A 20,030-nucleotide genomic window follows, 5' to 3' on the forward strand; every position below is an offset into this window, starting at 1 on the left:
CAGAAGAGAAAGGAGAGGTCAAGGGGCCCAGGGATGTGAAAAGGGGAGGAAGGTAGCGTGGGAGCTCGATGGGAGAATGAGGCAGTGCGGGCTACCCGAGATTTGAGCCGCAAAATTACCCCCAGCAGCACAGCAGAGTCGTGTGCCGCAAGAGTGACAGGGGAAGCAGCTGGCGTGGGTCCCAGCGTGTGCGGCTGGAGAGGGAGAGATCCGGCGCGAGAGCCCCAGGCTGTGGAGCCGAGTGCCGATTCACGGACCCGGCAGTGCAAACAGCCGCCGGCAGAAGTCCCCAACACCCTGCCACTCAGGAGAGAAGGGAGGGAGAGCGGGACCAGGGTTCAGCGAGTGGCTCTGCCCCTCTGATCACCACGCCGCACAACGGAACTCCAGTACCCCCGCGGTGATTGACAGGAGGCAGGGGACGGAGACGCCAGCAACTAAGAGCTGTGGTGCAGATGGAGAGAGATGAGAGGAACCTGCTCACCCCTGGACCAGCGAGAGAACAGTGAGTCTGGCCCTAGTGGCCAATACGGTGTGCCTGTACAATATCCTCCCCGTCAGTAAGATCTAAGGGAGCGGGGCAGGTTAAGGAGGGGCGTACCTAATTCCGCCGATTCAGACCACGGATGGTGACTATCTTCCCACTGTCCCTGCACCGAGGGGATCCCCCTGCCCGTTAGTGCCAGCAGCATTACTGAGTCAAGGACAGGTCGCACATCGGCCCCAAATGTCTTCAGAAAGTGTACCCCAGGCGACTTATCCATAGGAAGGTCTAAGTGATATGCGCCCAGGCTACTTATCCGTAGGAAGGCCTAGCTAATACCCACCAGGCTACTTATCCGTAGGAAGGCCTGACCAAAGTAAGACTCCAGCTATTGATCCTTCAGGAGACTGGGGGGCCCGTTAGAGATCCCTGCCCCCGGGGAGTGGTACATCAAATCCTGTGCACAGGCCGAGCCCTAGGCTCGGGCCCAGGACAATAATTGTGTACCGGTACCGTTGGTTCATGTAGGTGTAGTGTACCTGTTTAGCAAGAATGAGTAAGATGTAAAGTGATTTAGGAAAGTAACCCTGATGTTGTTTGACTGCGTAAATTCTTTGTTGTCTATTGTAATCCAATGTATGTTAAAAGTCTGATTCATACCCAAGTATGCTAAGTAGGGCATATTTGTTATGCTAATGCTAGTTTGCTAATGATGAGCAATAAATCTATATCTGTTCTCTAAATCTCATCCGACTGTTGTCTTTCCTATACCCTGGATAAAACATCCGAGCCTGACCGTGCATACCACAGATCACTTGATCTTTGAGAAAACCGCCGAGACACGCAGGCGGGGAAAGGCGTCAGTCTCGATACAGCAGGAATTATCTGCACGCCGGCCGCTGTAATTCACCCAACCTCCCCACCCTATGGAAGATTGATGCTAAACGGAACCCGAGAGTCCATTAGGGTGAAAAACCTTGATGACACTGAGAGGTGGTCTCCTATCGTCTGGACTTACTACTAATTCCATGGCACATATCTGACATTTGGAGGACCTTAAGTACCCCTGGGAGTGGTAAATATATACAGCCGTGTATTACTAACAAAAAGTAAACTAATATCGTTCAGGTCTATCTAAGCCTGTAAACCCACTCTCACTGAATAGGTCGAACTTTAAGAGGAAATTCAGAAGTGAAGTACCTCTCTCCCGTTGGGTCAAGTCTATTACAGCTGGTTTCCCAGGACTTGAATACACATTATTCAGTTACTACACAAAATTTTCAAGTGGACATCCTATAGCGCTCTAAACACACAAATTACACACAATATACACAGTACTTCCCTTTTGAAACTTCTAGGACAATTGGATGGAACAGATGATCCTTGTGATCAATTTTTCATTGTTGATTGGTCATGAAAAACAATGGAAACAGAAGGATCATATGATTAATGAACTGTCCATACAATCAATGGGTAGGTGCACCCGTGTGGATTTTCATGGGATTCTGTGCAGCTGTTATTCCTCCACCAATAAATGGGATGTATAGATGAGCGTACCAAAACTCACATCAGAGATGTGGTGGTTAAACACATAAAGGTATCTTTTATATGCGTACCCCAACTCACAATAAGTGGATGTAGTATTCACACATAAAGGTATCTTTAGACTGTAGCAGGTAAACCGATATAGCCACCAAGTGCGTACCCCAACTCACTGAATGAAAGGCTGTTACGTTCACATCAAGGTATCTTTGGGACCACTCAGTAGATCAAAAAACTTTTAATGTCTTCCACATCCAGAAGTACACAACATGTAAAATGAATAAAATAGGGTAATCACTGTGACTGCCAGTAAGGAAAAAACAATGGCGAAGTATGGAGTTCTACAACCTGGGGGATTTTCCGGATAGTCCACCAGGTAGAAGCTTCAACCAAGGTCCCAAACTGGATAGCAGCAGTCCAACAGCAAGGCCCCTTCCTCTGGTCACACAACGCGTTTCGATCCACTCTGGGATCTTTTTCAAGTGTACAGAGGCATGGCTTACATGGGGTTTATATACCCATGAGACAGGAAGTGAACAGGACTTCCTGTTCCTGTGTCCAATACCATTAATTATATTATACATAATTATACATAGGCATAAAATATACAATAAATGGCGCTTTAGCGCTTAACAAATAAACCCATTCCTGTTTAAAAATGTTGGCAATTCATGAAGATAAAGTTTAAAACTTAAAAGCAGCGCTGAACACGTAACCGGAAGTGAAGTGCGTTCCATCGCATTCACTTCCGCGTGTCAAACCAGCCTATGCAGGAAGGGCATTGGCGCCTCATTCCTTAGTATAGCGGCGCTTCAGGGAGGGGAAAGCGGGACGCTGTGCGTAACACAGCTCCCGCTTCCGCGTGTCAGACTATAGGGGCGTATATTAATGACGCGCTCTCCATCTGACACCCTCAGTGGGTGACGCGGTACTGTGCGTTCCACAGCTACTACTTCCGCGTTCCAAGCATTCAAGTAGGAAGTACGGTGTTACAGGTGCCTGAATGTTAATGAAAAAGGCTGAATATCATAGCGCTAGATAATATAAAGTGCAAGGTGCTTATATAGATGTATAAAACGCAATAAATATGAGGTCAGGATTGGGTTTAGATGGCACATAATAAAAAACAGTAGATACGATACAAATGTAAATAAAATACAATAATAATACAACAAATCACTTTGAATAGCAGCAAGGAGAATTATTACAGTAAAAAATACAGATACAATAAAATATATACATAAAATGCTTGGAACGCGGAAGTAGTAGCTGTGGAACGCACAGTACCGCGTCACCCACTGAGGGTGTCAGATGGAGAGCGAGTCATTAATATACGCCCCTATAGTCTGACACGCGGAAGCGGGAGCTGTGGTACGCACAGCGTCCCGCTTTCCCCTCCCTGAAGCGCCGCTATACTTAGGAATGAGGCGCCAATGCCCTTCCTGCATAGGCTGGTTTGACACGCGGAAGTGAATGCGATGGAACGCACTTCACTTCCGGTTACGTGTTCAGCGCTGCTTTTAAGTTTTAAACTTTATCTTCATGAATTGCCAACATTTTTAAACAGGAATGGGTTTATTTGTTAAGCGCTAAAGCGCCATTTATTGTATATTTTATGCCTATGTATAATTATGTATAATATAATTAATGGTATTGGACACAGGAACAGGAAGTCCTGTTCACTTCCTGTCTCATGGGTATATAAACCCCATGTAAGCCATGCCTCTGTACACTTGAAAAAGATCCCAGAGTGGATCGAAACGCGTTGTGTGACCAGAGGAAGGGGCCTTGCTGTTGGACTGCTGCTATCCAGTTTGGGACCTTGGTTGAAGCTTCTACCTGGTGGACTATCCGGAAAATCCCCCAGGTTGTAGAACTCCATACTTCGCCATTGTTTTTTCCTTACTGGCAGTCACAGTGATTACCCTATTTTATTCATTTTACATGTTGTGTACTTCTGGATGTGGAAGACATTAAAAGTTTTTTGATCTACTGAGTGGTCCCAAAGATACCTTGATGTGAACGTAACAGCCTTTCATTCAGTGAGTTGGGGTACGCACTTGGTGGCTATATCGGTTTACCTGCTACAGTCTAAAGATACCTTTATGTGTGAATACTACATCCACTTATTGTGAGTTGGGGTACGCATATAAAAGATACCTTTATGTGTTTAACCACCACATCTCTGATGTGAGTTTTGGTACGCTCATCTATACATCCCATTTATTGGTGGAGGAATAACAGCTGCACAGAATCCCATGAAAATCCACACGGGTGCACCTACCCATTGATTGTATGGACAGTTCATTAATCATATGATCCTTCTGTTTCCATTGTTTTTCATGACCAATCAACAATGAAAAATTGATCACAAGGATCATCTGTTCCATCCAATTGTCCTAGAAGTTTCAAAAGGGAAGTACTGTGTATATTGTGTGTAATTTGTGTGTTTAGAGCGCTATAGGATGTCCACTTGAAAATTTTGTGTAGTAGTGTTGTTGGAGGAGTGGTGTCTCCTCATCAAGTGTTTGATATCCAGTAGCAGCTGCGCCCAAGGGTGATCCAACGATTTCTTTTTTCTACCTTATTCAGTTAGTCTGCAAAGTTCAATAATATTCGGATCATTATATCAGTAGGACTGTGCACATTAATTTCAATCCCACAGTTGCCTGATCAGGAGAGATATATGCTACAGTAAGTATTTGTTTTTAAACACTTGTGTTTTAGAAATATTTTTGTATGTACAGCTTACCGGCCGGTTAGTAGCTGAGTCCTATTGTAAGGATTTCTGTGTAATTTCATATATATATATCTTTTTATGACTTTGTTGTTTGTCTGTCTTATATAATTTTTTTTATATGGATTAAAATGAAAATAATATCTGCTAATTAATTGCGTCAGGTTATATTAGTTTTTATGCAGCACTACCAGCTCTGTCTCCAATTTGCTATTGGCTGTTTCTGTTTGGGTTACAGGGAGTGAGTAATTCCCCTGAGACAGCAGCTGTGGTGACTGCCCCTTAGCGCTTTGACTAAACCCCCCCTCATTTTTTCTCCCTCCTGTGTACCCTGCATCCCCGCCAGCGTATTGTGTTGGAAATTTTATCTGTTTCCTCGCAGCTACAGGTGTGGGAGAAAATGAGGGAGGATCTGGGGCCGTGTCACGGTCTGCTTCAGATCATAATCTCCTGACCAGCAAGTATTTGCACCTTTGTAGACTTGCGTCTGCCGGAAACACAGCATACGCTTTAAACCGAGGATCGAGCACGGTGGCCAGAATGTATTCCTCTGGCTTTAACAGACTGACCACCCTCGTATCATGGCAAAGTGTATGTAGGGCTTCATCCACAAGGGCTACATGCTTTGCAGAATTGCAATGATTTAGCTCCTCCTTCAATTTCTCCAGCTGCTTCTGCAATAGCCTGAACAGGGGAATCACGTGACTCAAGCTGGCAGTGTCGGAGCTGACTTCACGTGTGGCAAGTTCAAACAGCCGAAGGACCTTGCACAACACGGAAATCAGCCTCCACTGCGCTTGAGTCAGGTGCATCCCCACTCCTCTGCCTATGTCATAGGTGGCTCTGTAGGCTTGAATGGCCTTTTGCTGCTCCTCCATCCTCTGCAGCATATAGAGGGTGGAGTTCCAGCATGTCACAACCTCTTGTTTAAGCTGATGGCAGGGTAGGTTGAGGAGTTTTTGCTGCTGTTCCAGCCTTCGGCAGGCAGTGGCCGAATGCTTAAAGTGTCCAGAAATTTTGCAGGCCACAGCAAGCATCTCCTGCACGCTCCTGTCACTTCTGATGAAATGCTGCACCACCAAATTTATAGTGTGGGCAAAACATGGCACGTACTGGAAATTGCCCATGTGTAATGCCTGTACAATGTTACTGCCATTGCCTGACACCACAAATCCCCAGGAGAGTCTAAGTGGGGTAAGCCACTGCGAGATGATTTCCCTCAGTTTCTCTAAGAGGTTGTTGGCATTGTGTCTCTTACTGAAACTGGTGATACACAGCATAGCCTGCCTTGGAAGGAGCTGGCGTTCAGGAGAGGCAATGCGTCTACCCAGTGGGCTGTCACAGACATATAGTCCTTAGTCTTCCTTGAACCACTTGTCCACACATCCAGGGTTAAGTGGACAGTGGGTACAACAGCATTTTTCAGAGCACTGAGGACGATTATTCGTACTTCTCTGTACATCCCAGGTATTGCCTAGTGAAGTGGAATCTAGATGGGATTTGGTACCAGGGATACAATACCTCCATCAACCTACTAAATCCCACTCCACTTATGGCAGATACCGGATGCACGCCTAACACCAACATAGCTGTCAAGGCCGCCATTATCCGCTTTGCCATAGGATGACTGCTGTCGTACTTCGTCCTCATGGCAAACGACTGTTGGACGGTCATTTTCTCAGTGAAAGATGTAGCAGTCTTACGACTTCCCCTCTGGGAAGATAACCGTCTCCCAGCAGCAACAGCAGCAGTGGCAGTAGTAGGCATGGCGCTGCAGGATCCTCTGGAAGAATCCCGAATTAAAGAGGAGTCAGTCATGCCAGTGACATGGCCTGCAGGACTATATTAGAACTACTGAGGAGGAAAGGAATCTAGGTGTCACTATTTTAGGTGACTTGAAGGCAGGTATGCAATGTAACAATGCAATGAAGAAGGCAAGTCAGATGCTTGGTTGCATAGGGAGAGGAATCAGCAGTAGAAAGTAAGAAGTAATACTGCCACTGTATAGGTCATTGGTAAGACCTCATCTAGAGTACTGTGTTCAGTTCTGGAGGCCATATCTCCAGAAAGATATAAATACATTAGAGACTGTACAAAGAAGGGCAACTAAAATGGTTCATGGCAAACCCAGAAAGATTAAAATATCTTCATTTATATAGTTTAGAGCAGAGAAGGGAAAGGGGGAACATGATAGCAACTTTCAAATAAATCAAGGGTTTTAACAAAGTACAGGAGGGAGGCATTCTTCACAGCAGTGGAACACGAGGACATGCACTGAAACTAGAGGGAGGAAGATTCAGGAGAAATTTGAGGAAGAATTACATCATCAGAGGTGGTAGAGGCAAATATAGTAGAGCATTTTAAACATGCTAGGGATAGGCATATTGATATCCTTACAAAGAAATAAGGATCAAATGTGGTTTGAGGTGTTTAAAAAAGGGGCAGACTAGGTGGGCCAAGTGGTTCTTATCTGCTGTCAAATTCTATGTTTCTATGTTTCTAACCATGCAACAGTACTTAATAAAGACCTTTTGGCATCCTGATGCTTCTCTTTCCCAGGCTTTGTGTCTGTCCATTTCTTTACCATGGTGCTGTTCAGTTGGCAAATCTGTTGCAAGGTGTCACTCAGTAATGTTATTTTGTGGTTCTAGAAAATAATATAGTAATATTATTCAGTGCACATATATCATATTATATTGGTGGTGGCAAAAGAGGAGACTGAAGCAATAACTTTACGAAAAAGCTGATTTTTGCAGAGTTCTATAACATATCTGTGCATACTGTACACGTCATATATTACAGAGGTGTAGATTACTAGGTCCAGGGCCGGCGGAACCCGCTCAGCGAGGGATGCAAAGCAGGGAGGCGCCGGCCAGCAGAGGCGCTCTCCCTCCTCTGCACCCTGCTGCTGTCTGTGAGACGCTGTTGCGGCGTCTGCAAAATTAAGCACCCACCTGCACGCGGAGAAGGGTCAGCTGAGCGTCGGAGGAGGCAGATGAAAGCTCCGGAGTTATTGCTAACTGCAGTACTAGCAGAAGCCACTAGATGCCCCCATCTCAGTGTGAAGCTCTGCACAGTGCACAAGAGAGATGGCCCGGGAGCCTACAGAGGAGCTGGCTGGGTGAGTTTGTTGTTATTTGTCTGTGTCTATATCTCTATATCTCTCACTATCTATTGATCTATCTGTCTCTCTGTCTGTCTGTCTCTCTCTGTCTGTCTGTTTGTCTATATCTCTGTCTGTCTGTCTATCTCTCTGTCTGTCTGTCTATCTCTCTGTCTGTCTGTCTATTTCTCTGTCTGTCTGTCTATCTCTCTGTCTGCCTGTCTGTCTATCTCTCTGTCTGCCTGTCTATCTCTATGTCTGTCTGTCTCTCTGTCTGTCTGTCTATCTATCTATCTATGTCTAAAATCTATCTCTGTCTAAAATCTAGCTCTGTCTGTCTATTTATCTAGCTATCTGATGAACCCCCTCATATGCCTCCCATACACGGTGCGATGCATTTTAAACTAGATTGCATTGCACCTATTTCAAAACACATACGATGGGCTCTTGCACCGTGCGTTTTGAACTAGATGCGATGCAATCTAGTTCAAAAAGTACCTGCAGCACATACTTCATGTGCTGTGCCATGTGATGTGTGAAGGAACACGCATCTCATCGCACCACCCCGTCGCACCGTGTATGGGTGGCAATTAGAGTTGCCACCTCTCCCGGATTTCTGTGAATCTCCAGTCTGGGATTCTCCCCAGTGTCCAGCCGCTGCTGACAGACCGCTCTCCACCTGCTGTTAGTGAGCGGCTGCGTCATGCTTGTCCCTTATTCCAAGTTTTACCCTAGCGTCTCCCCTGTTGGCTAATGGCTATAGCAAGCAGCTCAACTTCCCGCACCCATGCTTGACAGGTGTCTCCGCCAATCACAGCTGTTTCCTGATGAGGGAGAATCACTCACTTTCACCAATCAGAGACCTGAGCTCGTCCGGCGGCAGCTGCAGCGGGGACTCCGAAACAGACACAGCCTGGCTCACGTCTTCAGCGGGGACATCACCATCTGCACACACCGCACAGAGAGGGAAGCCCGGACACAGAGTCGCCCCAGCAGCTGAAGGTAATTGTACTGGCCCACTGCTTGTCAGATAGGCTATATATGCGGAGACTGCTGGGACTTGTAGTTCTCCACTACTTTGTGAGCCACTTAATGCTGCCTTTCCTTCACCTAATGCAAATTACATAACGGCCAACTGCCTTATTGAATTGCTGCATACTAATCCCACACTTCCATTTTGTCACCATTTGTCACCCACTGTCACTCTTCCCTGTAAAGAGAGTGAAAACTGAAAAGGTGACGAGAAGAAGTTGTCTACTTCTTCGGCCAGCTTGTTATTCACTTCTTCTTCAAGCTCCAGCTTCTTAATAACTGCTTATATTTTAGACACCACACCCACTTTTTATTAGACCATGCCTACATCATAAGGCCACGCCCACTCATCCGCGCGCATTAGAATCAGAAGGGGGGGGGGGTCTCCAGGAATCAAGGAAGAGTGAGATGGCAAACCTAGTGGCAATAGCGCTTAGTTATTTTAAAAAAGGGGAAAACAGGAAGATTGCATAAACAATGAAGTTTTGTGGTGAGAAGACCTGTGCTGCACTGCTGCCCGGATGCTAGAAATATACTCGCATACATGTACAGTATATCTTAAATAACTGAAATAAATCATAAATATACAGTATAGTGCAATACAGTAAAGTAAAAAAGTAGACTGGTGAATACTATTGCAATCACCCTTAGCTGGGTGGGCGCAAATTTTTGGTTTGCAGGAGGGCGCCAGACACTCTAGCACCGGCCCTGACTAGGTCTACCCCAAAAGGTTGGCATGCAATAGGTTGACAGGGTCAAAATGTTGACAGGGTCAATGGATCTACATGGGAACGGTTAACACAAGAGAGGTCAACAGGGTCAAAAGGTCTAAAGGGTCAAAATGTCGACATAGAAAAGGTACACATGAAAAGGCATACCTGAGTTTTTCACATTTTTTGGTGTCAATTTCAACAACTGGACCCACAATTAGTGTAACGTGTACCCTCAACCTTCGCATTTCCACTTTTTGTGGGTATACCTATTGACTGTCTTTCTAGATCTATCAACCGGAAGCAATATTACACACACTCACGCACACCTGGTATGGTATATACCATAAGTACAATACTGCAACAGAAACTGCTACAAAAGGCACATGACAGAGGTGACACTAGAACAGAATATTTAGAAATAATACCTGTGATGGTAGCGAGGAAGTCACAAAGCTGACATTGTTTCCAGCAAAGATTTGCTTTATATAAATGTCGCTGAAGTCTGAAAAATAAGGATGACATCAGTAAGTAATGCAACCTGTAAATCAGAACTTGGCTTATTTAGGGTTTTTGCATTTTTAAAAAAAGCTTTAAAGGATTTGTGGCCACATAACTAACCTGCACTAGTGCGACTTGGGCCTTTTTCACACGATAAATCATGTGAAAAGTGTCAAATCGTATGTCTTTTACTTCCGATCTGATGCACAGTCCCCAGCACATCTGATTGGATCTGAAGATTATCATGACTGCCACAGGGATTTGCTGTATCCCTTAGCGGTGAATGTGATCGCATGTGATCCATCATATGCAAAAGGACCACATACTGTAGGATGCCGGGGTATCACATGCTATACCTAGAACTGTTTACACTATTTAGAAACATTTGCAAATGTACCAACATTGTAATTTTCTTTCACAATAAAAGACAGTTCCTATCCAAGAGGTCAGCAGGATAAATTGTAATTCCAAATTCATCCATCTATCTGACCACAGACTTCTAACACTCCTAATAACCAAATCAATTCCATATACAGTACTGTATATAGTGGTTCTCACGTCTGATGGAGAGGCCAGGGTGGTCCTTAATGTCCTTTTTTACTGTATTTTAATATATGGGTGTATGGCCACGCCTCATCTGATTAGCCACGTTCCCTGAAAAATACCTGGGTCTGGCTCTCTATTGCCCATACAGTTTATTTGTATTTTACAAAACAATGACTTTACATTAATTTACATGTCATGCAGAATGGAAACAGTGAAGACATCACCAAGCTAGCTCTAAATGAGTGGATAATATACTGTAAAGGCTACATAGTTCACCCTTCCCCTATATGTGCCTAAACATACTCTACCTGCATGGAACATATTTATACGATTGACATTTGATATATTTTAACAGATACTGTATTATAGGGCTCCATTGTTTTATTATTTGTGATCTCTCTCTCTCTCTCTCTTTCTCAAAGCCTAGGCAGTCATTTCCTAGGTAGTGATTAACAGAATTATCAGATGTAGTAAATAGTTTTTCTTTTGGATGTAAAAATACTGTACCATTTGGAGTGAACATGCTGCTAATGTCCCCAGGCAATGTGAGCTGTGGTGGTTGATCTTCCTCACAGGCAGAAGTGTCTGGTTTCCTTGGTACTCCGTGACCAAACGATACAACGTGGTTAGATGTGAAGACATACAATAGCGTGTGATAGCTGTAATGACAAAACACTATTCTAATTAACAAAAGTGTGCTTTTAACTTGGAGATGCTGTATGCATAGACAAAACTGTGGGGTGGTCCGGGGGTGCACTGAACCACCCATTTGACAAACACACACTTTTATTGATCACTACCTGGCCTGCCCAGCTCGTACTTGCAGACATTCAGTTTCTCCTCTCCAGGCTAATCCCTGACATTGTCTAAGTTGAATGATACTTGAGTCAGTATTGCGTGCATGAAGTGCTTTATTGAAAAATACAGATAGTGCAGATAGAAATATAAATGATTAAATAAATAAATAAATGAGTGGGTGAATGGTGTTGGGGAAATAGGTAACATAGTAACATAGTAACATAGTAGATAAGGCTGAATAAAGACTTGCGTCCATCTAGTTCAACCTACGTTTTAATAGCTTATCCCTTGTAAAAGACAGAATATGGTTCTTATTAGTACCCCTGGATATTTTTATCCAATAAATGCTTGTCCAACCTTATTTTGAACGTATTTATTGTATCTGCCAACACCACCTCTCCAGGAAGAGAGTTCCAAAGTTTGACTGCTCTGACCGTAAAGAAATTTTTTCTTTTGAGGGAACGAAATTTTCTTTCCTCTAATCTAAATTCGTGCCCTCGTGTCCTAGTTTCCTTTCTTGCAGTAAAAAGAGTGCTTAAGAGTTCCTTATATTGGCCCCTGATATATTTGTACATGTTGAGCATGTCCCCCCTTAAACGTCTCTTCTCTAGTGTAAATAGTCCTAGCTTGCTTAATCTCTCCTCATAGCTTAAATTCTCCATTCCCCTAATAAGCTTTGTTGCTCTTCTTTGGGTTTTTTCCAATTCCATGATGTCCTTTTTATAGTGTGGGGCCCAGAACTGTACTCCATATTCAAGGTGTGGTCTAACCAATGCCTTGTACAGTGGCATAATTACTTTTGAGTCCCTAGTTTCCATGCCCCTTTTAATACATGCTAGAATTCTGTTGGCCTTTTTTGTTGCAATGTGACATTGAACACTGCACCCCAGCTTATTATCTATATGGACTCCTAGATCCTTTTCAATGGCTGAAGTACCTAATGCCTCCCCGCTTAGGTTGTAACTTGCACACTGGTTACGTCTCCCAAGATGCATAACCTTACATTTATCCACATTGAACCTCATCTTCCACTTTTTAGCCCACTCATCTAGCTTGTTAAGATCATTTTGAAGTACATAACAGTGTGGGCCCGTAGCGTGCAGCCACAGAGAGCCCCCTCGGGGAATCAGGGAGTCAGCGGATCCCTTTACACCATAAACCCGGCCTGGGTTCATGTCTCTCTGGGTTTTTGCGCCAATTTTTCTGGGTAGGTACTGTGGGGGTAAAGTTTCGTACGTTCGCCCAAGCTGCCCTTAGCAGGTTCGAGGGGGTCAATACAGTTAGTGAGCGGGATGAGCAGGAAGCGGCGTCCCGCTAACCTGCTTCTTACCCGGTGGGTGACTGGGAGTCTGCGGTGTTGTTAGGCCTCCATCTCCCTTGCAGTGGATGGTTGTGTCTTCTGTCCGGTGGCGCTGCAGCCGCAGCGTCTTACTCCCGGACCGGTGCCTGGCTCCACTGATCCTAGCTGCGGAGTCACTTCCGGGTGCCGGGTCTCGCGAGACCGGCAGCGATGATCCGGGTGACGTCACGATTTGGATAGTGCGCTCGTACTCCCGCGGGAGGAGACTGAGCCCGATGTTTGGTTGGGGCACCTGCTCTGGATGTCCTGGATGTGTGGTGAGGTCCAACGCGTTTCGGCTATGGTTAAGCCTTTGTCAAGGATGCCATGGTGATTGTAAGCTGTCTCTATTCATAGAAGAGGGTGTCTCGTTATTGGCTGAGATTTCTGGACATCTCATTGGTTCTTCGTTTGAAGGTGGGAGGTGGCTTGCTTGTGATTGGCCTTTTCCTCCCCCTTTGATTATTGTGCAGCTGTGGGTTTAGTTTGCACGGATGATTGCATGTGTCATTGCGTGTGATTATGGAGTTGCTGGTAATAAGCTGGATTTAATGTAAGGTGTATCTATGTTGTCGTGCAGTTAATGCTAGGTGGAAAAAGTGGGTGTTGTTGATGAATCGCTCTTCTAAGAGAGAGGTAGAACGGAGAGTGGTTAAGTGAAGTTGCTAAAGGTGATTTGTATTTGCGGGGTTTTTTGTGTGTTTATGAGTAAAGGTGCTGTGTCTGACGTGGGTTTGTGCTTATGAAGCGCTTCGAACCCTACATAGGTGATGTAACTTGATACCTGATGACTGTGGGGTTGCGGGGTTGTGATGCAGGTAGGTATCTTACAGGAGAATACCTGATGATGGTTATGCATTGGTGTTTGCGGGGAAAACAGGATTTTGGTTATATGGGATGATGTGACATGATCAGATTATGGATGCAATATCGAAGTCAATATTCATTCCTTTTGGCTCTAGGGTTTTCAAGGTGTATATCCATCTAAGTTCTTCCCGATCCAGGACCTTTCCATAATTACCCCCCCCTCCAGTTTGGTTTCACCTGTGTGATAATGCAGAATTGTAAAGTGCTTGGATCTTGGTTGTGTGTGGATTTGTAATGAGCTGATACGCTGTGTTGATCATAACCTTTGCCTATGTTTCTTATGTGTTCGGCTATTCTTGTTTTGAAAGGTCTGATGGTCCGGCCTACGTACTGTAGGCCGCACGGACATGTCAATAGATATATAACTCCTTTGGTGTGGCATGTGAGTTCCCTCTTGATGGTGTGAGTTTCATTGGTGATTGTAGATGTAAATGTTTTGACTGTTTTTGTGGTTCTGTGTTTTTGGGTTCTGCACCCCATGCATTGTCCACATCTGTGGAATCCATTTGTGTCTATGTTGGCTTCTAGTTGGCTTTGTCTCATTTCTCTGGGTGGGATGTGATTTTTTACTAACTTCTGTTTCAAGTCAGGTGCTTTTCTGTATACAGCTTTTGGGTTTTTTGGTAAGATGTCTGCTAATGTGTCATCTTTCAACAAGATTTTCCAGTGTTTCTTGACCATGTTTTTGACTTGCTGTGCTGAGTCGCTGAATTGTGTGATGAAGTATACGTCGTTAGGTACTCTTTACTTAGAAGGGCGCCCATCTCGGCCATCTCGGGCATTGAATGCACTAAAAAATCAGGTGCGATGCGACAGACGAGATGCCCGAGATTTCCCATAGGGAACAATGTTAAATACAATGTTAAATGTCTCAATTGACCCGATTTTCCTGTTCAATGCCTCAATTGACACAATTTTTCCATAGGAAACAATGTTAAATGGGCCACAGATGCCAAATAGGCACCCTGAAGTGAATAATGGCCACCCGAATTGTTAACGCCACCCCACGATCAACGTCAACCCGAAGCGTGGCGAGCGCAGCGAGCCCGCGAGGGACGGCGGTACGCGTCCTACGACCTTTTCATACCCCCACTATCCACGTCGGCGTGGAGTTGAGAATAGAAAGTGTAGCGAGCGCAGCGAGCCACCGAGCCCGAAGCGTGGCGAGCGCAGCGAGCCCCGCGAGGGGACGCGGATACCTTCACAGGTATCCGCGTCCCCTCGCGGGCTTCACAGCTGTCCGCGTACCCTCGCGGGGCTCGCTGCGCTCGCCACGCTTCGGGCTCGGTGGCTCGCTGCGCTCGCCACACTTTCTATTCTCAACTCCACACCGACGTGGATAGTGGGGGTATGAAAAGGTCGTAGGACGCGTACCGCCGCCCCTCGCGGGCTCGCTGCGCTCGCCACGCATCGGGTTGACGTTGATCGTGGGGTGGCGTTAACAATTCGGGTGGCCATTATACACTTCAGGGTGCCTATTTGGCCTCTGTGGCCCATTTAACATTGTTTCCTATGGAAAAATCGGGTCAATTGAGGCATTGAACAGGAAAATTGGGTCAATTGAGACATTTAACATTGTTCCCTATGGGAAATCTCGGGCATCTCGTCGGTTGATCGCACCCGATTTTTTAGTGCATTCAATGCCCGAGATGCCCGAGATTTTTTACTAACGATGCCCACGATCAAAATCGTGGGCGCCCTTCTAAGTAAAGAGTACCCGTCGTTATTTGTGTTTTCTCTGTCGGGGTGTGTGGGTTTGGATTCCAGTAGCTTGGCTCTGTCTTTCTGTTCTGCTAATTTGTATGCCTTGTCAATTAGTTGTGTGTCATATTTTTTCTCTAAAAATTGGGTTTTGAGGACACCTTGCGAAGCCTACCTGTTTGAACATGAAAACCAAGTGAGATTCGCTATGTAATGCCTGTTTCTTTCCCTCATTGAAATTTTATACTGCTTATCTTCACGAATAATAATTTCGTACTGTATGAACATTTGTTATCTGCAATTTGAAATACGTTTATGTAACTGGATGTATTGAACAGTGTTTTAATAAAAATATTATTAAAAAAAAAAAAAAAAAGGGTTTTGAGTTGTTGGCTTTGTGTTTTGAATATGTCAATGTCTGTACAGTTTCGTCTGAGTCTTGTAAATTGTCCGAGTGGAATGCTTTTGAGCCAATTTTGGTGGTGTCCGCTGTCAGATGTGATGTAGCTGTTAACGTCTACTGTCTTATGGAATGTTTTGGTTTCTATTTTGTGTTCTTTTATGTGAATGTCAAGGTCTAGGAACTCTACTTTTGTTTTGCTGTAGTTGGATGTGAGGATAATATTTCTATTGTTGCAATTCAAGTATGCGATGAAATTATTCAGTGTCTCTTCTGTGCCTTGCCAAATTAATAAGATGTCGTCTATATATCTTCGCCAGAGGACCAAATTCGCCCCAAAGTCATGCCCACTCCATATGTGCTCCTCCTCCCACTTGCTCATAAAGAGGTTGGCATAACTTGGGGCGAATTTCGTCCCCATAGCGGTCCCTGTGCACTGTAAGTAGTAATTGTGGTTTAACCATGCGTAGTTATGAGTTAGGATGAAATGAATGGCCTTGATTATAAAGTCTCTCTGTGCAGGGTGTATTGAGTGGTCGGTTTTGAGGAAATGTTCGGCACTGTCTAGTCCTTGATTATGTTCGATGATTGTGTAAAGTGAGGTTACGTCGCTCGTGACTAGCCACATGTCCTCTTGCCATTCGATGTCTTGTAGTGTTCTTAGTGTGTGTGTTGTGTCTTTCAGGTGTGAGGTTTGTTGGTTGACTAGGGGTTTTAGAAAGTGGTCGATGTACTGTGATAGATTGGAAGTCAGTGAATTTATGCCGGAAATGATTGGTCTGCCTGGTGGTTGTGTCTGGTGTTTATGTATTTTTGGTAGGTAGTAGAAGACTGGGACCACCGGATGCAGTGGATTCAGGAAGTTGAATTCTTGTTTGGTTACTATACCGAGTGAGAGGCCTTCATTAAGTAATTTGTCCAGTTCTTGTTTGAATTGTGCGGTTGGATCAGTCCTGAGTGTCTTGTATGTGTGGGTGTCGCTCAATATTCTGTCAGCTTCTGTCATGTATGCCTCTTTGTCAAGTAATACCACTCCTCCCCCTTTGTCTGCTGGTTTTACTACCAGATTTTTGTTGTCTCTTAATTCCTCTAGTGCTTCCCTCTCCTGTTTGTTAAAATTTCCTCTTTTCCTTTTTGTATCTGTGTCTAAGTCCTCGAGATCCTGTACTAGCATATGTTCAAATGTTTTGATGATGTGCCCCTTTGTGTGTGCTGGGTTGAATGTTGATTTTGGTCTGAGGGTAGTGTGTTTGTATGGGTCGGTCGGTGTTTCTGTGGTCCTAATGGGATTTTGGGCAAAGAATTTTTTAAGGGTCAGTTTCCTTGTGAATGATTTTATGTCCATGTATGTCTCGAATTTGTTCAGTTTTTTGGTTGGGGCAAATTTCAGTCCTTTTTGTAATACAGCTTTGTGTTCGTCAGTCAATTCAGTTTTGCTCAGATTAACCCCTTCAGTGGTGGTTTTTTTTGGGGGGAGCGCTCCCCACTGGGCGAGTTTTTTATGGGGAGCGCTCCCTTTAAAAAAAAACCACCACTACCCCCCTGGGTCCGGGCAGCGCCGCTGAACTGTCAATCAGCGGCTGCCCGGACCTGCGCCCCCCCACCGCATCGCTGTCCCCGGCAGCCGGCTTGTCATAAGCCGGCACCGGGGACTTCTATTGAAAACCCGGAGGGGAGGGGGGAGGAGGAGGGAGGAGGAGGCGACGCCACAGAGGGGAGGGAGCCGGGCAGCGCGACGCTGCCTGAGATCAGAGTGAACTCAGCAGCGCTGCCCGACTCCAAACAGTGGCAATCCCGAGAATTTTCCGGGCTTGCCAGACTGGGCACTGAGGCACAGCCCGGAAAATTCTCGGGATTGCCACTGAAGAGGTTAAAGATACCGGGGTTCGTGTTTGTGTCTACTCTTTTTGTCTTACTTTTTTTGCCTCCCCTGCATCCTCTGAGTCTTCTCTTGCTTTTCTTTTGTGTGGGGTGTGTGTGGTTTGTGTGTCTTGTGTGTTCTGTGTCAGGCAGGTTTTTAGGCCTGCCTCCAGATCTAAAAAATCTATATCCCAATGTTCTCATTGCTGTGTTTCTGTTGCTAGTGTCGTTGTTCCTGGCTCCATTTGTTTCTGTCTGAATGTCACGTGTCCCGCTTCTAGTGATTGGCATGCTGTGTCTATGTAGTGTTGGTCTTCTATGTCGTGAATCTGAGCAAAACTAAATTGACTGACGAACACAAAGCTGTATTACAAAAAGGACTGGAATTTGCCCCAACCAAAAAACTGAACAAATTCGAGACATACATGGACATAAAATCATTCACAAGGAAACTGACCCTTAAAAAATTCTTTGCCCAAAATCCCATTAGGACCACAGAAACACCGACCGACCCATACAAACACACTACCCTCAGACCAAAATCAACATTCAACCCAGCACACACAAAGGGGCACATCATCAAAACATTTGAACATATGCTAGTACAGGATCTTGAGGACTTAGACACAGATACAAAAAGGAAAAGAGGAAATTTTAACAAACAGGAGAGGGAAGCACTAGAGGAATTAAGAGACAACAAAAATCTGGTAGTAAAACCAGCAGACAAAGGGGGAGGAGTGGTATTACTTGACAAAGAGGCATACATGACAGAAGCTGACAGAATATTGAGCGACACCCACACATACAAGACACTCAGGACTGATCCAACCGCACAATTCAAACAAGAACTGGACAAATTACTTAATGAAGGCCTCTCACTCGGTATAGTAACCAAACAAGAATTAAACTTCCTGAATCCACTGCATCCGGTGGTCCCACTCTTCTACTACCTACCAAAAATACATAAACACCAGACACAACCACCAGGCAGACCAATCATTTCCGGCATAAATTCACTGACTTCCAATCTATCACAGTACATCGACCACTTTCTACAACCCCTAGTCAACCAACAAACCTCACACCTGAAAGACACAACACACACACTAAGGACACTACAAGACATCGAATGCCAAGAGGACATGTGGCAAGTCACGAGCGACGTAACCTCACTTTACACAATCATCGAACATACTCAAGGACTAGACAGTGCCGAACATTTCCTCAAAACCGACCACTCAATACACCCTGCACAGAGAGACTTTATAATCAAGGCCATTCATTTCATCCTAACTCATAACTACGCATGGTTTAACCACAATTACTACTTACAGTGCACAGGGACCGCTATGGGGACGAAATTCGCCCCAAGTTATGCCAACCTCTTTATGAGCAAGTGGGAGGAGGAGCACATATGGAGTGGGCATGACTTTGGGGCGAATTTGGTCCTCTGGCGAAGATATATAGACGACATCTTATTCATTTGGCAAGGCACAGAAGAGACACTGAATAATTTCATCGCATACTTGAATTGCAACAATAGAAATATTATCCTCACATCCAACTACAGCAAAACAAAAGTAGAGTTCCTAGACCTTGACATTCACATAAAAGAACACAAAATAGAAACCAAAACATTCCATAAGACAGTAGACGTTAACAGCTACATCACATCTGACAGCGGACACCACCAAAATTGGCTCAAAAGCATTCCACTCGGACAATTTACAAGACTCAGACGAAACTGTACAGACATTGACGTATTCAAAACACAAAGCCAACAACTCAAAACCCAATTTTTAGAGAAAAAATATGACACACAACTAATTGACAAGGCATACAAATTAGCAGAACAGAAAGACAGAGCCAAGCTACTGGAATCCAAACCCACACACCCCGACAGAGAAAACACAAATAACGACGTATACTTCATCACACAATTCAGCGACTCAGCACAGCAAGTCAAAAACATGGTCAAGAAACACTGGAAAATCTTGTTGAAAGATGACACATTAGCAGACATCTTACCAAAAAACCCAAAAGTTGTATACAGAAAAGCACCTGACTTGAAACAGAAGTTAGTAAAAAATCACATCCCACCCAGAGAAATGAGACAGAGCCAACTAGAAGCCAACATAGACACAAATGGATTCCACAGATGTGGACAATGCATGGGGTGCAGAACCCAAAAACACAGAACCACAAAAACAGTCAAAACATTTACATCTACAATCACCAATGAAACTCACACCATCAAGAGGGAACTCACATGCCACACCAAAGGAGTTATATATCTATTGACATGTCCGTGTGGCCTACAGTACGTAGGCCGGACCATCAGACCTTTCAAAACAAGAATAGCCGAACACATAAGAAACATAGGCAAAGGTTATGATCAACACAGCGTATC

General features: G+C 44.7%; 1 protein-coding gene across 3 annotated transcripts in view; it reads right to left on the minus strand.

Annotated features, from left to right (window-relative positions):
• The window catches only part of LOC146066743 (putative E3 ubiquitin-protein ligase HERC6), a 437,857-nt gene that overhangs the window by 398,506 nt on the left and 19,321 nt on the right, over nucleotides 1-20,030 (minus strand). For all 3 annotated transcript variants that reach the window (XM_083179134.1, XM_083179133.1, XM_083179132.1), the window contains exons 7-9: nucleotides 11,163-11,314; nucleotides 10,037-10,113; nucleotides 7,292-7,410 (exon numbers count right to left, since the gene is read on the minus strand). In XM_083179134.1, coding sequence (XP_083035260.1) covers nucleotides 7,292-7,410; nucleotides 10,037-10,113; nucleotides 11,163-11,314 — 348 coding nt within the window. The remainder of the gene's footprint in view (nucleotides 1-7,291; nucleotides 7,411-10,036; nucleotides 10,114-11,162; nucleotides 11,315-20,030) is intronic.

Source organism: Crinia signifera, chromosome 1, assembly GCF_055691185.1.
Source record: "Crinia signifera chromosome 1, ASM5569118v1, whole genome shotgun sequence".
Lineage (NCBI taxonomy): Eukaryota > Metazoa > Chordata > Amphibia > Anura > Myobatrachidae > Crinia > Crinia signifera.